The sequence below is a fragment of the Montipora capricornis genome, chromosome 2, assembly GCF_036669925.1.
Source record: "Montipora capricornis isolate CH-2021 chromosome 2, ASM3666992v2, whole genome shotgun sequence".
NCBI classification, from domain to species: domain Eukaryota; kingdom Metazoa; phylum Cnidaria; class Anthozoa; order Scleractinia; family Acroporidae; genus Montipora; species Montipora capricornis.
Genome location: NC_090884.1, coordinates 718,064 through 735,805, shown reverse-complemented (window position 1 = coordinate 735,805; position 17,742 = coordinate 718,064). Strand labels below are relative to the sequence as shown.

At 40.5% G+C, this 17,742-nt stretch overlaps 2 protein-coding genes across 2 annotated transcripts in view; both read right to left on the bottom strand.

Moving 5' to 3' along the window:
- Positions 1-7,921, bottom strand: part of LOC138038332 (protocadherin Fat 4-like) — a 50,660-nt gene extending 42,739 nt beyond the window's left edge. Inside the window, exon 1 of the mRNA XM_068884137.1 lies at positions 7,068-7,921. Coding sequence (XP_068740238.1) covers positions 7,068-7,513 — 446 coding nt within the window. The 5' untranslated portion in view covers positions 7,514-7,921. The remainder of the gene's footprint in view (positions 1-7,067) is intronic.
- Positions 7,922-10,713: 2,792 nt separating this feature from the next.
- Positions 10,714-17,742, bottom strand: part of LOC138038333 (protocadherin Fat 4-like) — a 47,835-nt gene continuing 40,806 nt past the window's right edge. Inside the window, exons 32-33 of the mRNA XM_068884138.1 lie at positions 14,864-16,837; positions 10,714-14,330 (exon numbers count right to left, since the gene is read on the bottom strand). Coding sequence (XP_068740239.1) covers positions 14,133-14,330; positions 14,864-16,837 — 2,172 coding nt within the window. The 3' untranslated portion in view covers positions 10,714-14,132. The remainder of the gene's footprint in view (positions 14,331-14,863; positions 16,838-17,742) is intronic.

The window sequence follows — 17,742 nt, the reverse complement described above, 5'->3', positions numbered from 1 at the left end:
TGATGAAAACAACGCGAACATCAGTCGTGCAGTTGTCTACTTGACTTTCCTAAATATTTTTAATCAATTTTTACTGATCACGATCTTCTCTTATCCAACGCTGTGAAAGACTTATCGTCCACGGTTTCTGCATAGGTTTTCAAACCTCAACTTCACTAAGGCTCGAAGTAATGCGTGACATATTACAGTCGTGTTACCTGCGCAGTTACGTTGCGCACAAACAATTAGCGCGAACGTCCTTAAAGTAATGATTCCGCCCTTTGCATGACATAAACGCTGACATTAAATCCTTCTTAAAAAAGACCATTAGGAATTATTTTCCTTGCTGTGAATTTAACGATTAGCACAAACGAGATGCTTCTGTGAAGCATACACTGGGTTGCCTGTGGTACGTGCTACAGAAAATCAGAAGGCACTGAATTGTGTGGTATTGAAATACAGCATTCCAGTCTCTGAAGAATAACAAATAAAAGAGAAGCGAGAAACATTGGCTTCTGGGCTGACATGTTGATAATTTTCAAGTTCCCTCACAACTTCTTTTTACCACAAGTGTGCCCTCTGAGCATCTGACAGCTTTCTAATACTACAGTTCACTGAAGTTAAGCCCTGCCGGGCGAGGTTAGTGTTTGGATGGGAGACCAAAACAATGTATCCGTCTTAAAACAGAAGCATCGGACCGAAAATACTATTAACTCTAACAAATGCGAACACAGCTAGGTACAGATCTTGTTAGCTTGCTTTATGCAAAACAAATATTGATGAAAAAGCAAATAACTATTGATACACAGTTTTCAGAAAGAGCAGAAGGAAGTTTCCCGGACGGTCGATCGAGAATAAGATATTTACGACATTAAAACAACATTAATTTTGAACCGTGAACATAGCATATAAAAAGTTACGATCAGCGACAAACATTTTGGGAGATTTTTGCTACGTTCAAGTAAATTGCAAAATCAAAAGTGACATGGCCGGGTGCCGTGATTAAGTTACCGCTGTATGTTTACTCTCCAAACAGTGAAGCATCTGTGTCAAATGATGGCAAGATACCGGGTTTTTGTAAGTTTCTTTTTCTGTCAAGTGTTATAAAGTTTGACAATGAAATGAGCGAAGTCAAAACAAAGATCACAATCGCCCAACTCTTATTTATGCAAAGTCAAAATTTACTCTCCAAGACGCGTACGACGTTATTTATCACCAGGTAATTCCATCATTTTGGAAATAGCAGCTACTTTATTATTCATCTGCGTCACAAGTTTTCACTGATTTTGGGGCTCATTTTGTTGAAACTCAAGCACGCTTCCAACAGGCCTGTGAACCCTTCCTGCTTACAGAGCAATACTAAAAAACTTCTCCCATATCACATTTCAACCTTAAGCTCGAAAATTCAATACACAACATGATATTATAATTCACAAAGGCAGAAAATTAAATACTACAGAATCCTTTTGCAGCGAAAATTTTATTGAAACAAACAACATATTTGCTCTTAGAGGCGAAAACCTCTTCCTATTTCATTGCGTGCGTGAAGACAAGTAACTCAATTGTGTCAAATTACCACGTACTTCAGGTAAATACTGCTCACTTTGATTTCGTCTCGACGGGCGATAGATTGTTGTCGAAGTCCAGTACTCGTCGCTTTTGAGATTCATGCCTAGTTTATCCAACTGACTTTCCATTATTGAGCTCCATAAGGGTATATTTTGTTTAAGGATCCACTAAAACGCCATTCGCGTTGCATGACTTTCGACGCCATTGCAGGCTAAGTTAATGATTCTACTGTGTCCACCAGAGAAATCTACGCAGTTCCACTACCCTCTCGATCCTAAGAAAATACGCGCAGAAGGCTCTATACACAAAGACACCACTTACCAGGGGAGTGACAGGCAAGACTTTTACCGACACGGAAAAAAAAAAAAAAAAAAAAAGAAAAAAAAAAAAACAAACAAACTAAACGCAGACCTCGACTGGTTTGCCATAGGCAACCCAGTAACAAGTAAAGCCAAAAAAGACTTTGACTGTGTTTTTGCACCCAGACTGAGTCGCCGTATAGGAAAGGCGTGGAATTTACAAAACGGTAACTTGGAAATGTTCCACGAGGACAATGGATACTTCTTTTAACAAACTGTTAAAACGATAATTCAGCAAAAGTTAAGTTTGTGATCGTTTGCTTTGTCGCAATTTGCGTGCATGATATACGGCGGAAGAAAGTGGAGATCAAGGAAGTAGTCATAATGTAGCTTTCAGGCTTTATGGCGTATAATATAGATTTTACTCGAGCACGCATTAAAAGGATAAGAAAATATAATACGGACCCGCTATCCAAACTAAACATCTAAAAAACGATGATAACTTGCACGTGACTTATCAGGGGCACCCAACGTCAAGTTTCGGAAAATATCTGTTCGGAAGACTATTTGAGATCTAGAATTTTCGGAACATTTGATGTAAAGTTTCTTGCTTGCCTGCCTCTCCTAGGATTTTCGAACATCTGAAAAACGGTATAATTGCCCATTTTTAACGGATTTGTACCGTAAAAAGGTCACCTAGAATTTTCGGGAGCTTTTTTTCTAGCTGAAATTTTCGAAAAGGTAAGTTTTGATCCCTATAATTTTCGGATCACTAAACTTTCAGCTAGGAAATCCGAACAGATGAAAAATTTTTAGGGGATAAAAAAATGCCTATATCTACGTTTAAATACTAAAATACGTTTAACAATGCTATGTTTCAGTGGTTTTGAACTATATTCTCGTTGGGTGCCCTTGACTTATATCACCTAGAAGGTCGTGTAGCGATTGCCAACGGGTTACAAATCCATTTTCCTGCATTAATTGCGTGGTCGATAATTTTTTAACCTTTTCGTAATATTGAAGTGCTTACATGATGAGACTGTACGGAGACTAAGTTTCCTCCTGAAACGTTCGTTCAACTGAACGGCGTCATTTGAAACGTGAGCGAATTAAACATTACAGTTTAAAAATAGCCCCCATGCGTGATGACGTCTCACTAGCTAATTCCACTACCAACCCTTGAATTGGAAAATCAAACTTGTAAATTTTAGCATGAGCTAAATCCCAAAGGAGCTAACTTGTAAAGAAAACCCACGGGCGAACAGTATTGCATGTTCAGATGATGTGAATAATTTTTTAGCGCGAACGAGGCTTGGTGGTGAAATTAGCTAGTCAGACGTCATCACGCATAAGGTCTATTGCTGCAGATTGCATCAGTAAAACCGCATAACACGCGTAGTGCGTTTTTGTGTAGAAATCCCACAGCCGCTACGCGAAGACGAAGCATTCCAACTCCATTGGCAGTTGATAGGACAGTACTGCGTGTTGCAAAACCTGGTTTGTCTCAAAACAACGTTACAAAGTTCCACCGCATATCGCTTGAACAGCGATTCCTCTGGTGCGGTGGAACTCCATCGTTTACCATTCCGACTTTCTGGCGTACAGTGTCTGCAACAACGCCGTCTTCTTCTGCGACGCCATGAAGCGACGGATCCCAAAAATACACTCAAAATGAGAAGAGCCACAAAGAGCGAAGAGAGTTTCATTGTGATCAGAGGATGGAACCACAGACAAATTTAGAGAGCTGAATGGAGTAGTCGTTGCCATATAAAGCGTCATCGTTCAGTGGGTAATTCTATCTGTCCGAATCACAAATCGCGCGGAAATATTGACCATACTACCCTTGACAAGTCGTTTGCAATTTATACAGATTTTGTAATGACTTTACTATAATAGTTGACTATAGGTTACTATTGAATAAAGAAAAGAGAAAAATGGCGGGTATTTTTTGTTCGTTTGTCGTCTGGCAGACGTGACACTTTTTCTCGGTGGAAGCCGCCTTAAAGGGCCTGTTTATTTGGTCTCGGTTACCCGAGACAGCTCTCCTACCCGAGACAACTTTACCGAGCGTCTATATGAGAATTGCGGGACCGAGACAAAGTTGACCCTACTTAATTATGCATATATTTTAAGACGCATCTTCAAAAAATGCGTATGATCATTTGCCTTTCTTTCTTTCTAGTTCGTTTATATTAAAGGGGCTAGGTCACGCAATTTTAGGCAATCTCAGCACTGATCGAATGGTCATAGAATTGACTAAAATATCAAAATAACTGTTCAAAACTATAGAAGAACTCTAACAAAACACAGGGAAGCCAAGAAGGGACATGGATGGACAAAACTGGAGAGGATTGAAATGGATTGAATTTGGGTAAATTTGAAAAACGTCGGCCCACCTTTTTTCAAATTTATATCAGTCTATATCAAAATGTCATTTACAAAGCTGGAAAATCATTCTCAGTTGTTATGTGGCCGTGATGTTGCAAATGAGAGACTCTTGCTCTGCCAATTTGACGTTTAGAGCTCATAATTAACAAAATTAAACAAAATGACGTAAAATAGCGTGACCTAGCCCCTTTAAGTACAGTTGCGTTTTCACATTCAAAAAATGGACTGACAATCTTAACGGAGCAGTAATGTGCAGTTTAAATAAATGGCTGTTTATGAATCGAGAGTTTCCGTTGACTGCGGTGAGAATTTTGGCGGGAAAAACCTTTTCTTTCGAAAGTAATGCACCTATCAATGTTAAGCTGCTGGGGGGCGGGGGGAGACCGGGCATAGGCGGGGGATTTGAACTCAGATCAGTTTTTCTGTTCAAATGCCCGGCCCCAGGGAAGTCATCCTGGGTAAAAAAAGTGTAAATTCCCCTCCCCCGGGGCATTATCCAGGGGCAACATCCACGAACTCCTGCCATTCGTCTTCGAATTGCTGAACCAAGATTTTGTCGTCAATATCAATTTTGAATTCTGTTTTTCAACGTATTGATAAAACTCTCATCAACTACCAGAGCCTTACGGCTCTCGCCGTACTGGACAAGAACCTAAATAGTAAATTTAATTAAATACATTCATTTAATATGCTTATGAATTCAAGCAAGCCTCCCCGAGTTCTCTCGCCCACCGAGTTGTCTCGCCCACCTCATGTAAACGGTTGACAGAATTTTTTAAATAAATGAGGGAAAAAATACCTCGCCCAGGGTAACTTGGGGGAAGGGTTGTCTCTTGTACCCGAGACCATATGAACAGGGCCTTAACTGTCATCACTTCGTTATAAATGTTGCAACGAAATCACTGATCGCCAAGCTAAATAATTAACATCAAAAATAAATACGTGGTGTAACGATTAATCGAATTCTCGATTAATCGCGATTATGATCGTTCGGTTCGATTCACGAATCTTTGATTCCACGTTTCGATTTTGGTTCGATTTTTTCCCTATCTTTCCCATTGTGCCCTCAGTGAGGTATTATATTGTGAAACTCTTAGACGTTTGCAGTTCGTACAGTCATTCGTGCACCATTTTGTGTTGCTTGGTAAACTGTTGACCTTCTACCACCCCTTGAGAATTTCCAAATAAGGCAAACCATGTGCGACACGCTCATTGTCACGTTCTCAAACATGGCGACGAATGACCAAGCGATTGTGAATCCACGTGCATCTTTTAGATCCGCTGTGTGGAAATATTATGGTTTTTCGGGTAAAGACGGTACAACAGACAAGTCTAAAACTATCGGCAAAATTTGCTCAGCAACTTTCAAGTATTGTGCCGGCCCAACTTCAAGCATGAGCGCACTCTTAAAACGTCAACACAGCATTGATGGCATTGATGGAAAGTCAGAAGTGTTGGGACTCAAAGACGGTAAAAACTTCACCGGGTACGAAAAACAGTACTGGACTGTGACACCACAGTTAAAAATTCAGGATGTTATGAAGAATAAGTTGCCGCGGTCTGGCAACAGGGCAACTGCGATAACGAAGTCTATCGGACTTTTCATTGCAAAGGACATGAGGCCAAGTTTGGCGGGCGCCCGCCTGACTATCAGCGGAGAAAAAGCTCTGGAAACGAGGAAGGTTTTAGCAGCCTTATAACTCAAATCATGAATTCAAGGGATAAGTTGGTTGATACTTAACATTTTTTGGCTCTTTTGTTGCCGGCTCCTTATCCTGACAAAATAAGGAGTGAGCGTTCTCAAAAATAACAGATCGAGAAAGTATGACCAAACTGGCTCGCCCTTAGTCCAATCATAAAGCGCTTATGAAAAACAATTTAATAGATAGTCCTAATTCCGCACCATTTATACGCTTTTATCAATACACTGGAAAACGACTTAGTGAGCAATAACCCCTACAACTGCGTTAATTGCGAGAGCAATCTTTTGAAACTCGCAAGACAGGTTGACATAAGCAAGTCGAGTCCTGAAACTAAATCCCCTAAATGGACACTCTTATTTGTATTAAAATAAATGTCTTTATCATCCGATGTATTTTTTCTTCCTTTTCATTGGCCGAGAGCCCACCACATGACCTACAAATAAGTGTTTAGCTGCAAATAATACGCTCATGCGTAATTGAAACCACGCTCTTGTGTGTGAAAATAGGAGTTTGCTTTCCTGAGTTTTCAGAAAGTGATTGTTGGGAATTGTGAAAAAACAAACTCAGTCATCGAATCATAAAACAATTATTGAACCTGGTTATCTTAAAATATCCTGATTTGTCAGTGTCTCACAGATCAACTATTTGCCTCAGCCTTCGGCTTCGGCAACTGAATAATTGATCTGCTCGCCACTGACAAATCACGATATTTTGCTCAACCTCGCTCAAATTTGAAGTGCGGGCTATAAACGAAAGAAAGAAATTATCCTCGCTCTTATCTCATTTTTTCTCTCAATTTCACTTATTTGTGCGGTTCGTTTGAAAAAGCACAGCTGGACTTTTAGCCAAACACAGACCAGCACAACCAGCTTTGAAAAATCAATACTAAAGCAGGAAGTATTATTTTCTTTGAAAACGTAAGACATCACCTTGTTGAAAATAGAAAATGCTGAGAAAGTGAATCATTAAGGCGGACAAAACTCGACGATGCTCCCAAAGCTTTGCATGAAATTAAAATAACCTTAGACAACTTTGCTCTCCTTACCCCAGAAACACACTGTACCTCATTTAAATTAAGGCCAGGTATTACAATTATTGAGAAAACAAGGAACGATAATGACCAACTTACATCCCAGTGTTACATCTTCGCGTCTGAGTCCGAGTGCTTGGACATCTGGTTCCACCACAACTAGGGTTTCGCACAATTCTCATTGTTCGACGTTGCGTCGACATTCCGCAGCCTGAACAAGAGCTCCAGGAATTCCACGTATACGAGCAACTTACGGGACAGCATCTATTGTAACAGCGCACATATCTCCTTCTTTGAGAGCTCCAAGAAGATGGACAACTTGTTCCACCACAGCTCGGATGGGTTTGAATACCCCTTTGCTGGAGAACTGTTCCATATCCACAAGTTCGGGAGCATGATCCGGCGTTTGTCCACGAACTCTGAAGAACGCAATTTTGTCTTGAACATCTGCGGCGTCGCCATCCCCAGCCCCACGATCCCGGCGGACGCATTAAAAGAATCAAAGACGCGAAAAGAACCAAAAACGCGTAAAACGGTTTCTTCATGATAAACTGTTAACGAACGATTTGAAGTGCGGAACGGAATAGGAAGTTAAATTGTTTTTCCTGAACTCGATACTCTTTATTTTACTTTCACGTTTAAACATGCCACCACCTATGATCTTACGGTTCAAATTTGACATAAGATTAAGGATTGCCTCAGGATACCATAGGGTTCAAACATACGTAAATTCTTCGTGCGCTGGGGTTTGTACACTCACTGTAACTCAGACAACAACTGTAACGAGACCAACAATTTCTCTTGGGAGCATTCTTACATTCGACAAGGCTCCCCAAACACGGCTAATGAGACTCAAGTACGCTGGGACCTTTATTATCAGTGGGAATTTAGTTTGCAAAATTAATTAATGGAATTGGGGTAAAATTTCAGTGAAACTGATAATTTGGAATGAATATGAAATAAAGAAGTTTAATATACTGTTGTTGTACTCAGTATAATTTCAGCTTTTTAATTTAAAAGCACTGGTAAACTTAGCATAACAGTAAGCTTTAGTGTTTACCCCGATTAAATCCAAATAAGAATGGCAAAAAGAAGCTCAAAACTTTTAAACCCTCATGAATTGTAAGCCATAGGGCCGATTTACACGATACGATTTTGTCGCATGCGACAAGCTCACGACAGGCCTACGACAAGACTTACGATTGTCGCAGCGTTCTAAAACATGTTTTAAAATGCTACGACATTTTTTCTGACGTACACAACAATCGTAAATCATGTCGTGGGCCTGTCGTAAGCCGTTGTCGCATGCGACAAAATCGTACCGTGTAAATCAGCCCATACATAATCGCATATAAAGTGGATGTCATTCTTGGTAGGCTAAGTTTTTGGTTTCACTAAGAAAAACTTCCGCGAGATATCCGTCAAGAGATGGTTTGCAACCAATCTCTCAACACACGGATAACAATGCTGCAATGTACAATTAATGGTGGATGAACAAAAGGAGCTAATTTTTCACCCACCAACATGGCGGAGATGACGTAACGTGAAAAACCACCTGCAGGGAGCTTAACCAAAGACAATAGGGCCGTTTATACGAGAGTAAATAAGCCGCGGCTAACTCTGGCCGCGGCTTACTTAAGCCGCGACAGGAACTATTTATACGAGTATAAACTCCCCGGCCAGGATAAGCCACGGCTTGAGAAAGCCGTGAACGTAGATTTTGTACCATTTATACGAGGTGTTCGCGGCTTACGTAAGCCGCGGCTAGAGTTAGCCGCGGCTTATTTTCTCTCGTATAAACGGCCCTAATGGCAACGAGTACGAGAACGTTGTCTATTTCTATGTCGTTCGGCGTGGGAAGTATGTGTCAAGATTCCAGGAATAAAATTGGCATGAACATTGAGGGTGTTTGGGAGAAAATTGAATGTTTTTCGTCAAATGCTTCATTTTTTTAGTATCCTCCACACAACCTCAAATTTGGTCATTTCACATCCTTGTCTGCGTTGTGAGGACACGAACGGCAAACAAATGCACCAAAATGTAAAACGCACGTGCTGGACGTGTAGAGCTATTGATTTTTTTTCTCGTCAATTAAGGCTATTGTATTATGACCCTCTCATAGTTGTCGTCGCCCTCGCTGCTTACTTAGCTCCCTAGTAATTTTCGGCCGACCATGCACCAACACGCGTTTTACGCGAAAAACAATACTGCCATAAGTGTTGCGACAAGTTACAGAGATTACGTTCGACAAACAAGTTTCTGGTTGTTAAATAGTGGAGTAAATCGTTTTACCAAGGCACAGGATTTGCGAAATAGCGGGATGTTTGCTTTCTTGCGTAAGAGTACTCTATGTCTTTTGATATTTGTATAGGTAATCACGTGAGGCCGAGTACTATTAAGGATTAATTGCACGAGTGTTTTGGAAATTTTCCAAAATTGCCCGAGTCACGAAGCGACGAGGGCAATTTGGAAAATTTGCAAAACACAAGTGCAATTAAACCTTAATAGTACGAGGACTCATGCGATTACTACTTGTTTATCAATAAAGGGCAAAATTAATCTTGATTACCAAAAATGCCCTAGATTAAGAAAAAATGCCCTCTGTCTCAGCCAATCAGCGCTCAGTAATTTTGCCCTTTATTGATAAGATCAGTAATCATTTGATTCAGCGCGTTCCATCCCTTTCCAACTGACGACAAAAGGATGATATGACTTTTCTCATCTTCGAATGATTTTATGAAATTCGTATTAGTTACAAAAGTGACCTCAAGAGGTCATTAAAGGACTACCTTGATGTTGTTAGCTTCAACATAAATGTAAATTTCTACCAAATTTAACAGGAAATTTATATAATTAGAGAACAAACAAATGATAATGAGATAATGGACCGTTTATTAAAATACACTTCGCGGTCCGTAGACTGAATTGTGTGTACAAATAAATAAATCATATAAAAATAAACAAAATATCGAAAGGTTCTATAACTACAGGTGACTTACATTAAAAGAGAAAGGCTACAATATAAAATACTATGGAACTAAGTAAGAGGAAAAAAGGATATTCAAAAACTACATTAGAACTACAGATGACTGATAATAACAGAGTTTTTGTACCGATTGGTCTTGCACACCGGAATTAGAAAACGTTTATTGCTCCTGAGCTTTTGGGATAAATGGGCAGGTGGTGGCAACAAATTTGATAAGATCCATCTGATAAGATCCGTTCGAGACTCATTCCATTAAGGACTGCAGGGGTGAAATCCGGCGGCTTCCGTTTGAAGCAGATATGGAGCTCCTTGCAGGGGTTCAGCAGGAAGAGATTATCGCGTGACCAATTATTAACATGGTCAAAAGCCAGCTGGAGGTGGCACACATTCCCATAAACCTGCCTTAGCACGATGGATAACACTTTTATAATAAGATTTAGTAGTATTGAAAATCTAAAAATCTAAGTCGACCATTGCGTGTTTAGGTGGAGATCTGGTTTGTCGTGGAAGCTGTTGGAGTTTGAAATGCGGAGTTAAGCATCTTTGTGGGCTTAATTTTATGTTACGTACGATCATTTTCAGATTTTCGCTTGTCTTACGTAGAATAAACCCGTGGAGACTTGCTAGGGGCTGGTTTCCCCCTCATTTTAAAGTTATTTCTGGTCCAAACGTCGAGGGTGCGCAAAAAACAGAGAGAACGAACGCCCCACCCACTTTTTTTGCCCAGTCCTCCCCTCCCTAAGTAAGTAAGTAAGTAAGTAAGTAAGTAAAACCTTTATTTAAACACGATAAGTATTTAAGCTATGCAGCTTGTGGTGTCGTGTATAAGTAAATAGATAATAAGGTACATAAACAATAATTGTGGTATAATTATGTGATAAAATAAGACTTAAAACCCTCATAATGTATAACCGTAAAGTTAATATTTACAATAAACAAGAATTAATATTGGATTAAGGATTGATAGTTTTGTCTAACTGATAAAATTTTAGACCTAAAAACTGCATTAAAGGAGGAACTATCTTCTACGGAATAAATTAGAAAAGTCAATTTCCCTGACCAAAGTTAGTCTGTTAATCATCCTGGAGAAGCTTTTCACGCTGTTCGCGTTACGACACTCCATTGGCATGTGATTCCACAAGATTGGACCTCTGTAAGATATGGAATACTTTTTGATATTCGATTTGAAGCTCATTGGAGGTCACGCGATTTTCCAGCGCGAGTTGTACCAGGCACTTTTGACTGTTTTATATAATCTCTTAATCTGATCGACATGCACGGGCAAAGCCACTTTGAGGTGGACAGAAATACTTTGCACGCAAGTGTCAAATAGAATCCAAAAAGAGATATAAATGAGAGATTTGCCGACTCCGTGTAAACCATTTCTTAAGCAGTTCTCGATTGAGTTCTGAGATCAGCTTCCACCTTGTGTAAACTACTCAAAAAATAGAGAAATTTAGAATGGTGTTTTCGGTAAACGGCATAGACCAGACTGAACTGAACTTGCATTATATTACTTTACTTCTTGCTTGTTGGCTCTAGATATCGAACAATCATCTAAGCAGAGGAGCGACATAATTTAGAAAGAGAATTTTCGTGCTTTTATCACAAGAGCTGCAGCCTGCCGTTTACCGGTGTCGATTCACGTAAAGCGATGCTGATGGTAAGTTGCAATACTCGAGATCGTTTCCATATGTCCTTGAGAATACTGTTGCATCGTTCAGCAGGAAACGCTTTAAAATTCTCTCCGCATATAAAAAAAAAGCACAAAAATTTGTTTGATTGCAGGAGTCATTATCGCTCGGTACTTGTTTAGCCGTGGTTTTTAAAAGACGGAAACGTCAACTGGAGAGAGAAGATGAGATAACTTCATTCTTCATTCCTCTCCCCTCCCTTCCCCTCTCGAATGACCAAGTAGTCGTTCCCTCCCCTCCCTTTTTTATCCCTGAAATCCATGCGTTGATTGCGTGAATATTTCAGTCAAGAAACGATATAAACCTGTAATTGTTGACGCTGATGAAAGTGGGTTATTGACAGCCGTGCATGAAGTCTCTTATCTTTACCTCACTCGAATGCTAATTGGCTCTTTAAATAGGGGCGGTAGACCCTTGCATTACCAGAAAGAGCTATTAGTGCTGTAAGCTTTCTTTATTATAGTTTCTAGTAAGTCCGATCTCAAGGATCTTAGAATTCTGTTGAGCAACGATCCCAGCTCGTGCATCATCTACCTGACTAGTACTGAAAAAAGGTCATATTACCTCAAATTGTAGTTCAAGAACACCTCCTAATTCCTAATCCCAATGACCTCACTCTTTTTCACAAACGTGTTCCTCGAGTGCTCTTGATTTCCGCCAGGGGAAGGTCACTGATTTTACGAAAACCGCCTTTATGCCTTTTTGTGTCTGTTTATATAAACTAACTTTATGTATAACTTTACATCTCGGCAAATAAGTTTACAATGACTGATTACAGCCATTTTGAAAATAAATGTTAACAGCTAAAAGGCACCGCAACTTTACTATGACCCCGCGCCGACTTGAGCGAGTTTTCCTTGGACAATCAGTTTAGCACATGCTCGTTTGTGTGAATGTGGGTCCTAAAGATCGACAAAGACCCCAAGCATTTGCACTGATCGGCCACTAAAAACTCATTTCACCAAAACAAGTTGCTTTATTAATACAAATGCAAAACGTTTAGTTGAGGTAGACTCAGCTACTAGTTCTTTACTTCTCGGGGAAGGAAATAGATCATCTGTCAGTCTCAAATCCCCAAAATCATAGACCGGAAAAGAACACCCTGCGAGCAGAGCCTCCTTTTGTCTTTTTCTTCACTGAGAAGGAGAAAAGTAGGCTCTGCCCGAATCGCGTCAACTCTTTGAAGCCGCCGCAGCCCAAACTTCTGGGCTAGTCAATCTTGTTTTCTCTCGTCAAACCGGTTTTTCCATTGCGAGCGTCCGTTTAGTGACAAAACCGATGGTTATAATTGAGCCCGCTGTACCATGAAAAACCAAGATGGCGGCGAGATCTGGCATATTAGGCTTGGGTTCGAGACTGTATCCTGGCAACATGCAGCGCATATTCAATAAAGATCTTACTCGATTCATGCAGAGCCTTTCTCGAGAACGCCAAAATCGAGCAAGTAAAAGAAAGGCTCTGCTTGCTTGTCTGCTTTCAGCTTCAAATCATCTCATAAGAGATCCGTCTATTAAAAACAATTACGTCAGTTGATATGGTGGAAGCATAAGTCGTTCCGTAGTGATTGCCTTGGACATTTTCGCCTCATCTCCTGAGAACTGATTCCCAATGTTCGGTTTCGAATCATATTTGATGTAGAAATTTCGATGAAACAGTCTCTTGGTACTAACAAAGGAGAAATCAAATTAGGTCATTACCGAGTTGCCGTTTTTCTCCGGTTCAAAACGAATCTTGGTGCTAAACCATTCAAATGATAATGCGTTTGATTTGCATGAAAATACACCACACCTTTTCCGTTTGAATGGTTGTGCACCTCGCTTTTAAAGCGAGACAAACAGCAACTGGGAAATGGGCTAAAAGTAACGTATTCTACTTCGGACATCTGACTATGCTTTGGCCATTTCGCGGACTCCATGCTTGAAGTTCACGGCCGTGTATTTTTTAATGGGAATCGAAAAACTTCACCTTTTGTATTGATTAAAAAATAGTTTTTATCCGGCATTTACTATTTTGTCTTATATAAAGTTATTTAAAGAGGATATAAAGCTGCCTAATCTAATATAAACCCATCCGCTTTTCAAGATGAGTGGTCGGCGATTTGTTTACGTCTGAAATTACCTCAACGTGTGAATCGTTTCCTCTCTGAATCCGAGTCACATGAATTGATGAAAATTTAAATGACATCGATTTGCACTTCTTAAAGTGTGTCCTATAGAACACAATCTTCCTCTAAATGGCAATAATACTACGACCTGAAAAAAATTGTTAATGCGCTTAATCGTAAGATAAAACTCGTTGTTAACTGGTAGTTCTTTCTAAAGGCCCCTAATGCCGTTTTAACACCACGGCTCATGCTTTATTTGGCGCAGTCTTTTTGCCACCTACAATTGTAGCTGACCTTCAGAAGTCCTCTTTTAGCAGTCACTTTCTCCCGGATCGTCGCCAAGCTGTTTGTCCGATGGTGGACTGGGACTAGGAAAAATACTAGTTCATAACGTCACGGCTTGACTGGTACAGTGGATTGAAGAACCAGGATGCCTCTACAACTTGCGGTTCCTGAACAACTGGTTTGTTTGGTTTCTTTGGTTTGTCGTAAATGGACGTGTCTGTTTTTTTGGCCAGTTTCTTCCGCTCAGCGTAGACAGCACTTCCAGGTTCTTCTGTGTCAATTTCTTTCTTTTGCTGTTCAGAAACCAAAGGAGAAAAAGTTAAGTTGTTTGGAGAGGATTTGCGACTGCGAAGTATTTGTTCGTCTTTGTTTTGTTTTCAGTTTAATTAGGGACGTCATTCAAAGTTGATTATCACATCTTTACTTTCATCTTTCGTGCTCCGTTCAAGAGAGGTTGATAACCAAACTCAAAACTTTCGCGAAGAATGAATCATGTTGATGTGGTCAAAAGCGGTTGCTGCGTAAGAAAAGATTTGTTCGTCTATGTGCTGGTTTTAGTTTAATTAACTGAAAGTCTTAAATGTAGGGACAGGATTCAAAGGTGATTGTCACATCCTGGCTTTCGTCTTTCGTGCTCCGTTCAAGAGAGGTTGATAACTAAACTTAAACCTTTGCGAAGACTGAATCATATTGATGATGTGGTGTAAAAACTATTGCTACGCAGGGAAGGGGTAAAGCACTTGAAATGTGGTGTAAACTGGATTGATATGGTACACTAATTCGCCAAGGTGTTGGAAAAGACTGAAGTTCGTTTTTCCTTCTCTACCTGTGTGCTAGATGTGAACATGGGATTGGCAAATCCGCTAGCCTCAGCTTCCTCCTCCTCTTCGCTCATCCTTAGAAGTCCTATTGTTCCATACATTGGATTTTCGAATCCCGTCGTTGAGTCAGTTTGTTTCACCGTGACACGCCCTTTGGGCTCCTGATAGATTGGATTATCCATCATATGGACTTGCCTATCGACTTCTTCTTCTGTGGTACCGTATAACGGGTTGAATGCCCCTTCAGTCTGCTCTTCCTGTTTTGACATGTGGTGTCTGTACATGGTGTCAGTGTAAGTTTCGTCTTCATTCGGCCTATGCCTCTCACTCGTTTGTATTATCAACTTCCGCTTCCTCTGGTTTAGTTTCTTCCTTCGGTAGAGCAGAAGTCCGGTGACAGTGACGAGTAAGAGAATCACGCCGATGCCAACGAAGACGTAATAAAAGCGCATATTTGTGAAGTGCCGCTCGTCCTTTAAAGCGAAGTCATTGACTTCGACTACACAGCTTGAGATGTCTTTAGATTTAAGTTCCTGCACAGTGGACTCGCACAGCAAGCGTGTAACATCAAGAAAGGACTCAGCTGCTTCGACGTAGCTTTCAGTAGTGCAAGTGTTGTTGATGCCGCATAATACATCTCTAACTGGTAATCCACTTAATTCATTGCCTAATTTGACAATCACAACAAACTTAACTGTAGAGCTCTCTTTGGGTGCGCTCCTCTTGGCTTTGGTTGTCTGTTGTAAACTCGGGCTTATAATATACACGTCTTCCAAGCTTGTCGATTCGTTGTCGTCCACCGTCTCGGGCAGTTCGTAGGTCATCCGTTCTACTGATTGCTCAAATTGGTATTGCCAATATTGACTTGAGATGTTCACCTCTTCCGGGAAATCTAATGAAACGACAGCATCAGACGATATACACAGACTTGAATCATATTTTTGGACATTTGCCGGGACGGGAATTTGCGTCTCTTCGCACGTACGATCTCCGAACTTTCGCTGACAAAGAGTTCCAAAGAAGCTGGTATCAGAGCATTCACAGGTAAACTTGTTGATGCCATCCACACATATACCCGGGTCTACGCAAGGCTCCTTCGCACAATCGTCTATATTTGTTTCGCAGTGAACACCGGTATATCCTGGAGCGCATGAGCAACTGTATCCATTTCTGTAAGGTGTACATTCACCCTGTTGGCATGGGTTTGACAAGCAGTGATTAATGAGAGTGCAGTCTGTACCATTGTGATATCCACTAGGACACGAGCAGAAATGTCTTTTCCAGAGATTGAAGCACGTACCACCGTAACTACATGTGATGTTGTTGCACTCGTTTATATCCGAACAGTTAAAACCGTCTCCTGTAAATCCTTCAGTGCATGCGCACGAGACATTCTGCCAGTCATTACGGATACACGTGGCGTTCGCGTGGCACGGAGATGATTGACAAGGATCAAGCTTAGTCACGTGGATGCTGACAGTATCGTTAAACGATTCTGAAGGAATCCCGTTATCCTCAGCTTGTATGAGAATCTCATATCCTTGAATGACGTAGTGATCGTAGCTGAGAGACGATATCACTGTCAAAAAGGGCGCCCCTCTCGTTTCATTTGCAAAGGTAGAGTAGTTGTCTCCACATTTAGTTTGAAGATCAAACGTATCTCGATAATTTAGAAGAGTGTAATAGACTCGTTGTGAGCTCTCAGGGTTTGTTGATGTGATTTGCGCGATGCAGGAACCGATGGATACGTTTTCGGGGATTTTCACCATTTCTGGAATTAAGCTTATGTTGTATGGCGGCTCATTTACGTCAATCACAGTAATATTAATGTCACCGGTGACTTGAAGCGGGAGGCCTGTGTGTTTCTCCGGTACATCTCTTACTTGTATTGTGACTGATAGTACCGTGAAAGGATTCAAATGCTCATAGTTAAGGAACGATGGGTCTTTGACAAAAAGGAAGTCTCCATTGTTGTTAACCTGGGAAGAAAAAAAAATTCTCTTAGAGCTGACACACAATCGTTTTTACCTTTACAAAATACTGTATAACCAGAAGTTCGTAACCCATAAGTCTCAATCTGCGATGGAATGGGGCCCATCAGTTTACGGTATTGTCTATTTTTAGAACGGCTACTGCAAGATTTTGGCGGGAACGATTTTGCATTCAGCATATGCAATCCCTCGTGCGTCTATTTGCTTGCGGACCAATCAGGAACGTTGCGGTCATTAGGCCCAATCTGATTGCCAGTTTTTGACGGGACCTGTATTGGAAATTTAGATAATACCTGCTATAACATATTACAATTTTTGGAGTTAAATAGGGGGAAAGAGAAATATTTGACCCGAGTTTTGTTGGCTTTTCCCTTCGAGATCAAATTAGAGCAATGTTGGTTATCATGAAGGTGAATTTGACGAACCATAATGCCTACGCACAAGAAAATTGAAAGGCACTCCCAGGCTACGCTTTAAAAACCGTTGAAAATGCTTGCAGTCAAGGAAGACCGTGGACTAAACGTCAACTATAAAAAAGCTTGCTATTCTGGGTGTAAAAAAAAGTTTAAAATAAGCACAAAGCAGCGTAAAGAAAACCAAGAAGAAGGAGGCAAACAGTTATTTACGAAACCTGCCGAAGTTTAATCTGTAGTTATGGTCAGGGATTTGAAGCGCCCGCATGCAACTTCTCGAAATTAAATGCCAGTTTTGACATGAGTGATGCAGTAAATATCCCAGTATGACCATTCATTAAAAAAAAAAAACAAAAAAAAACAAAAGAAGTTTTGTCAACTGAGTGTCGTAGACCCAAGGCTGAAGGAATCAACTACTTTCACCAATCAGATCAAGCACACCTAGCACAAAGACCCCATAAGAATGTTAAGAAAATGTTA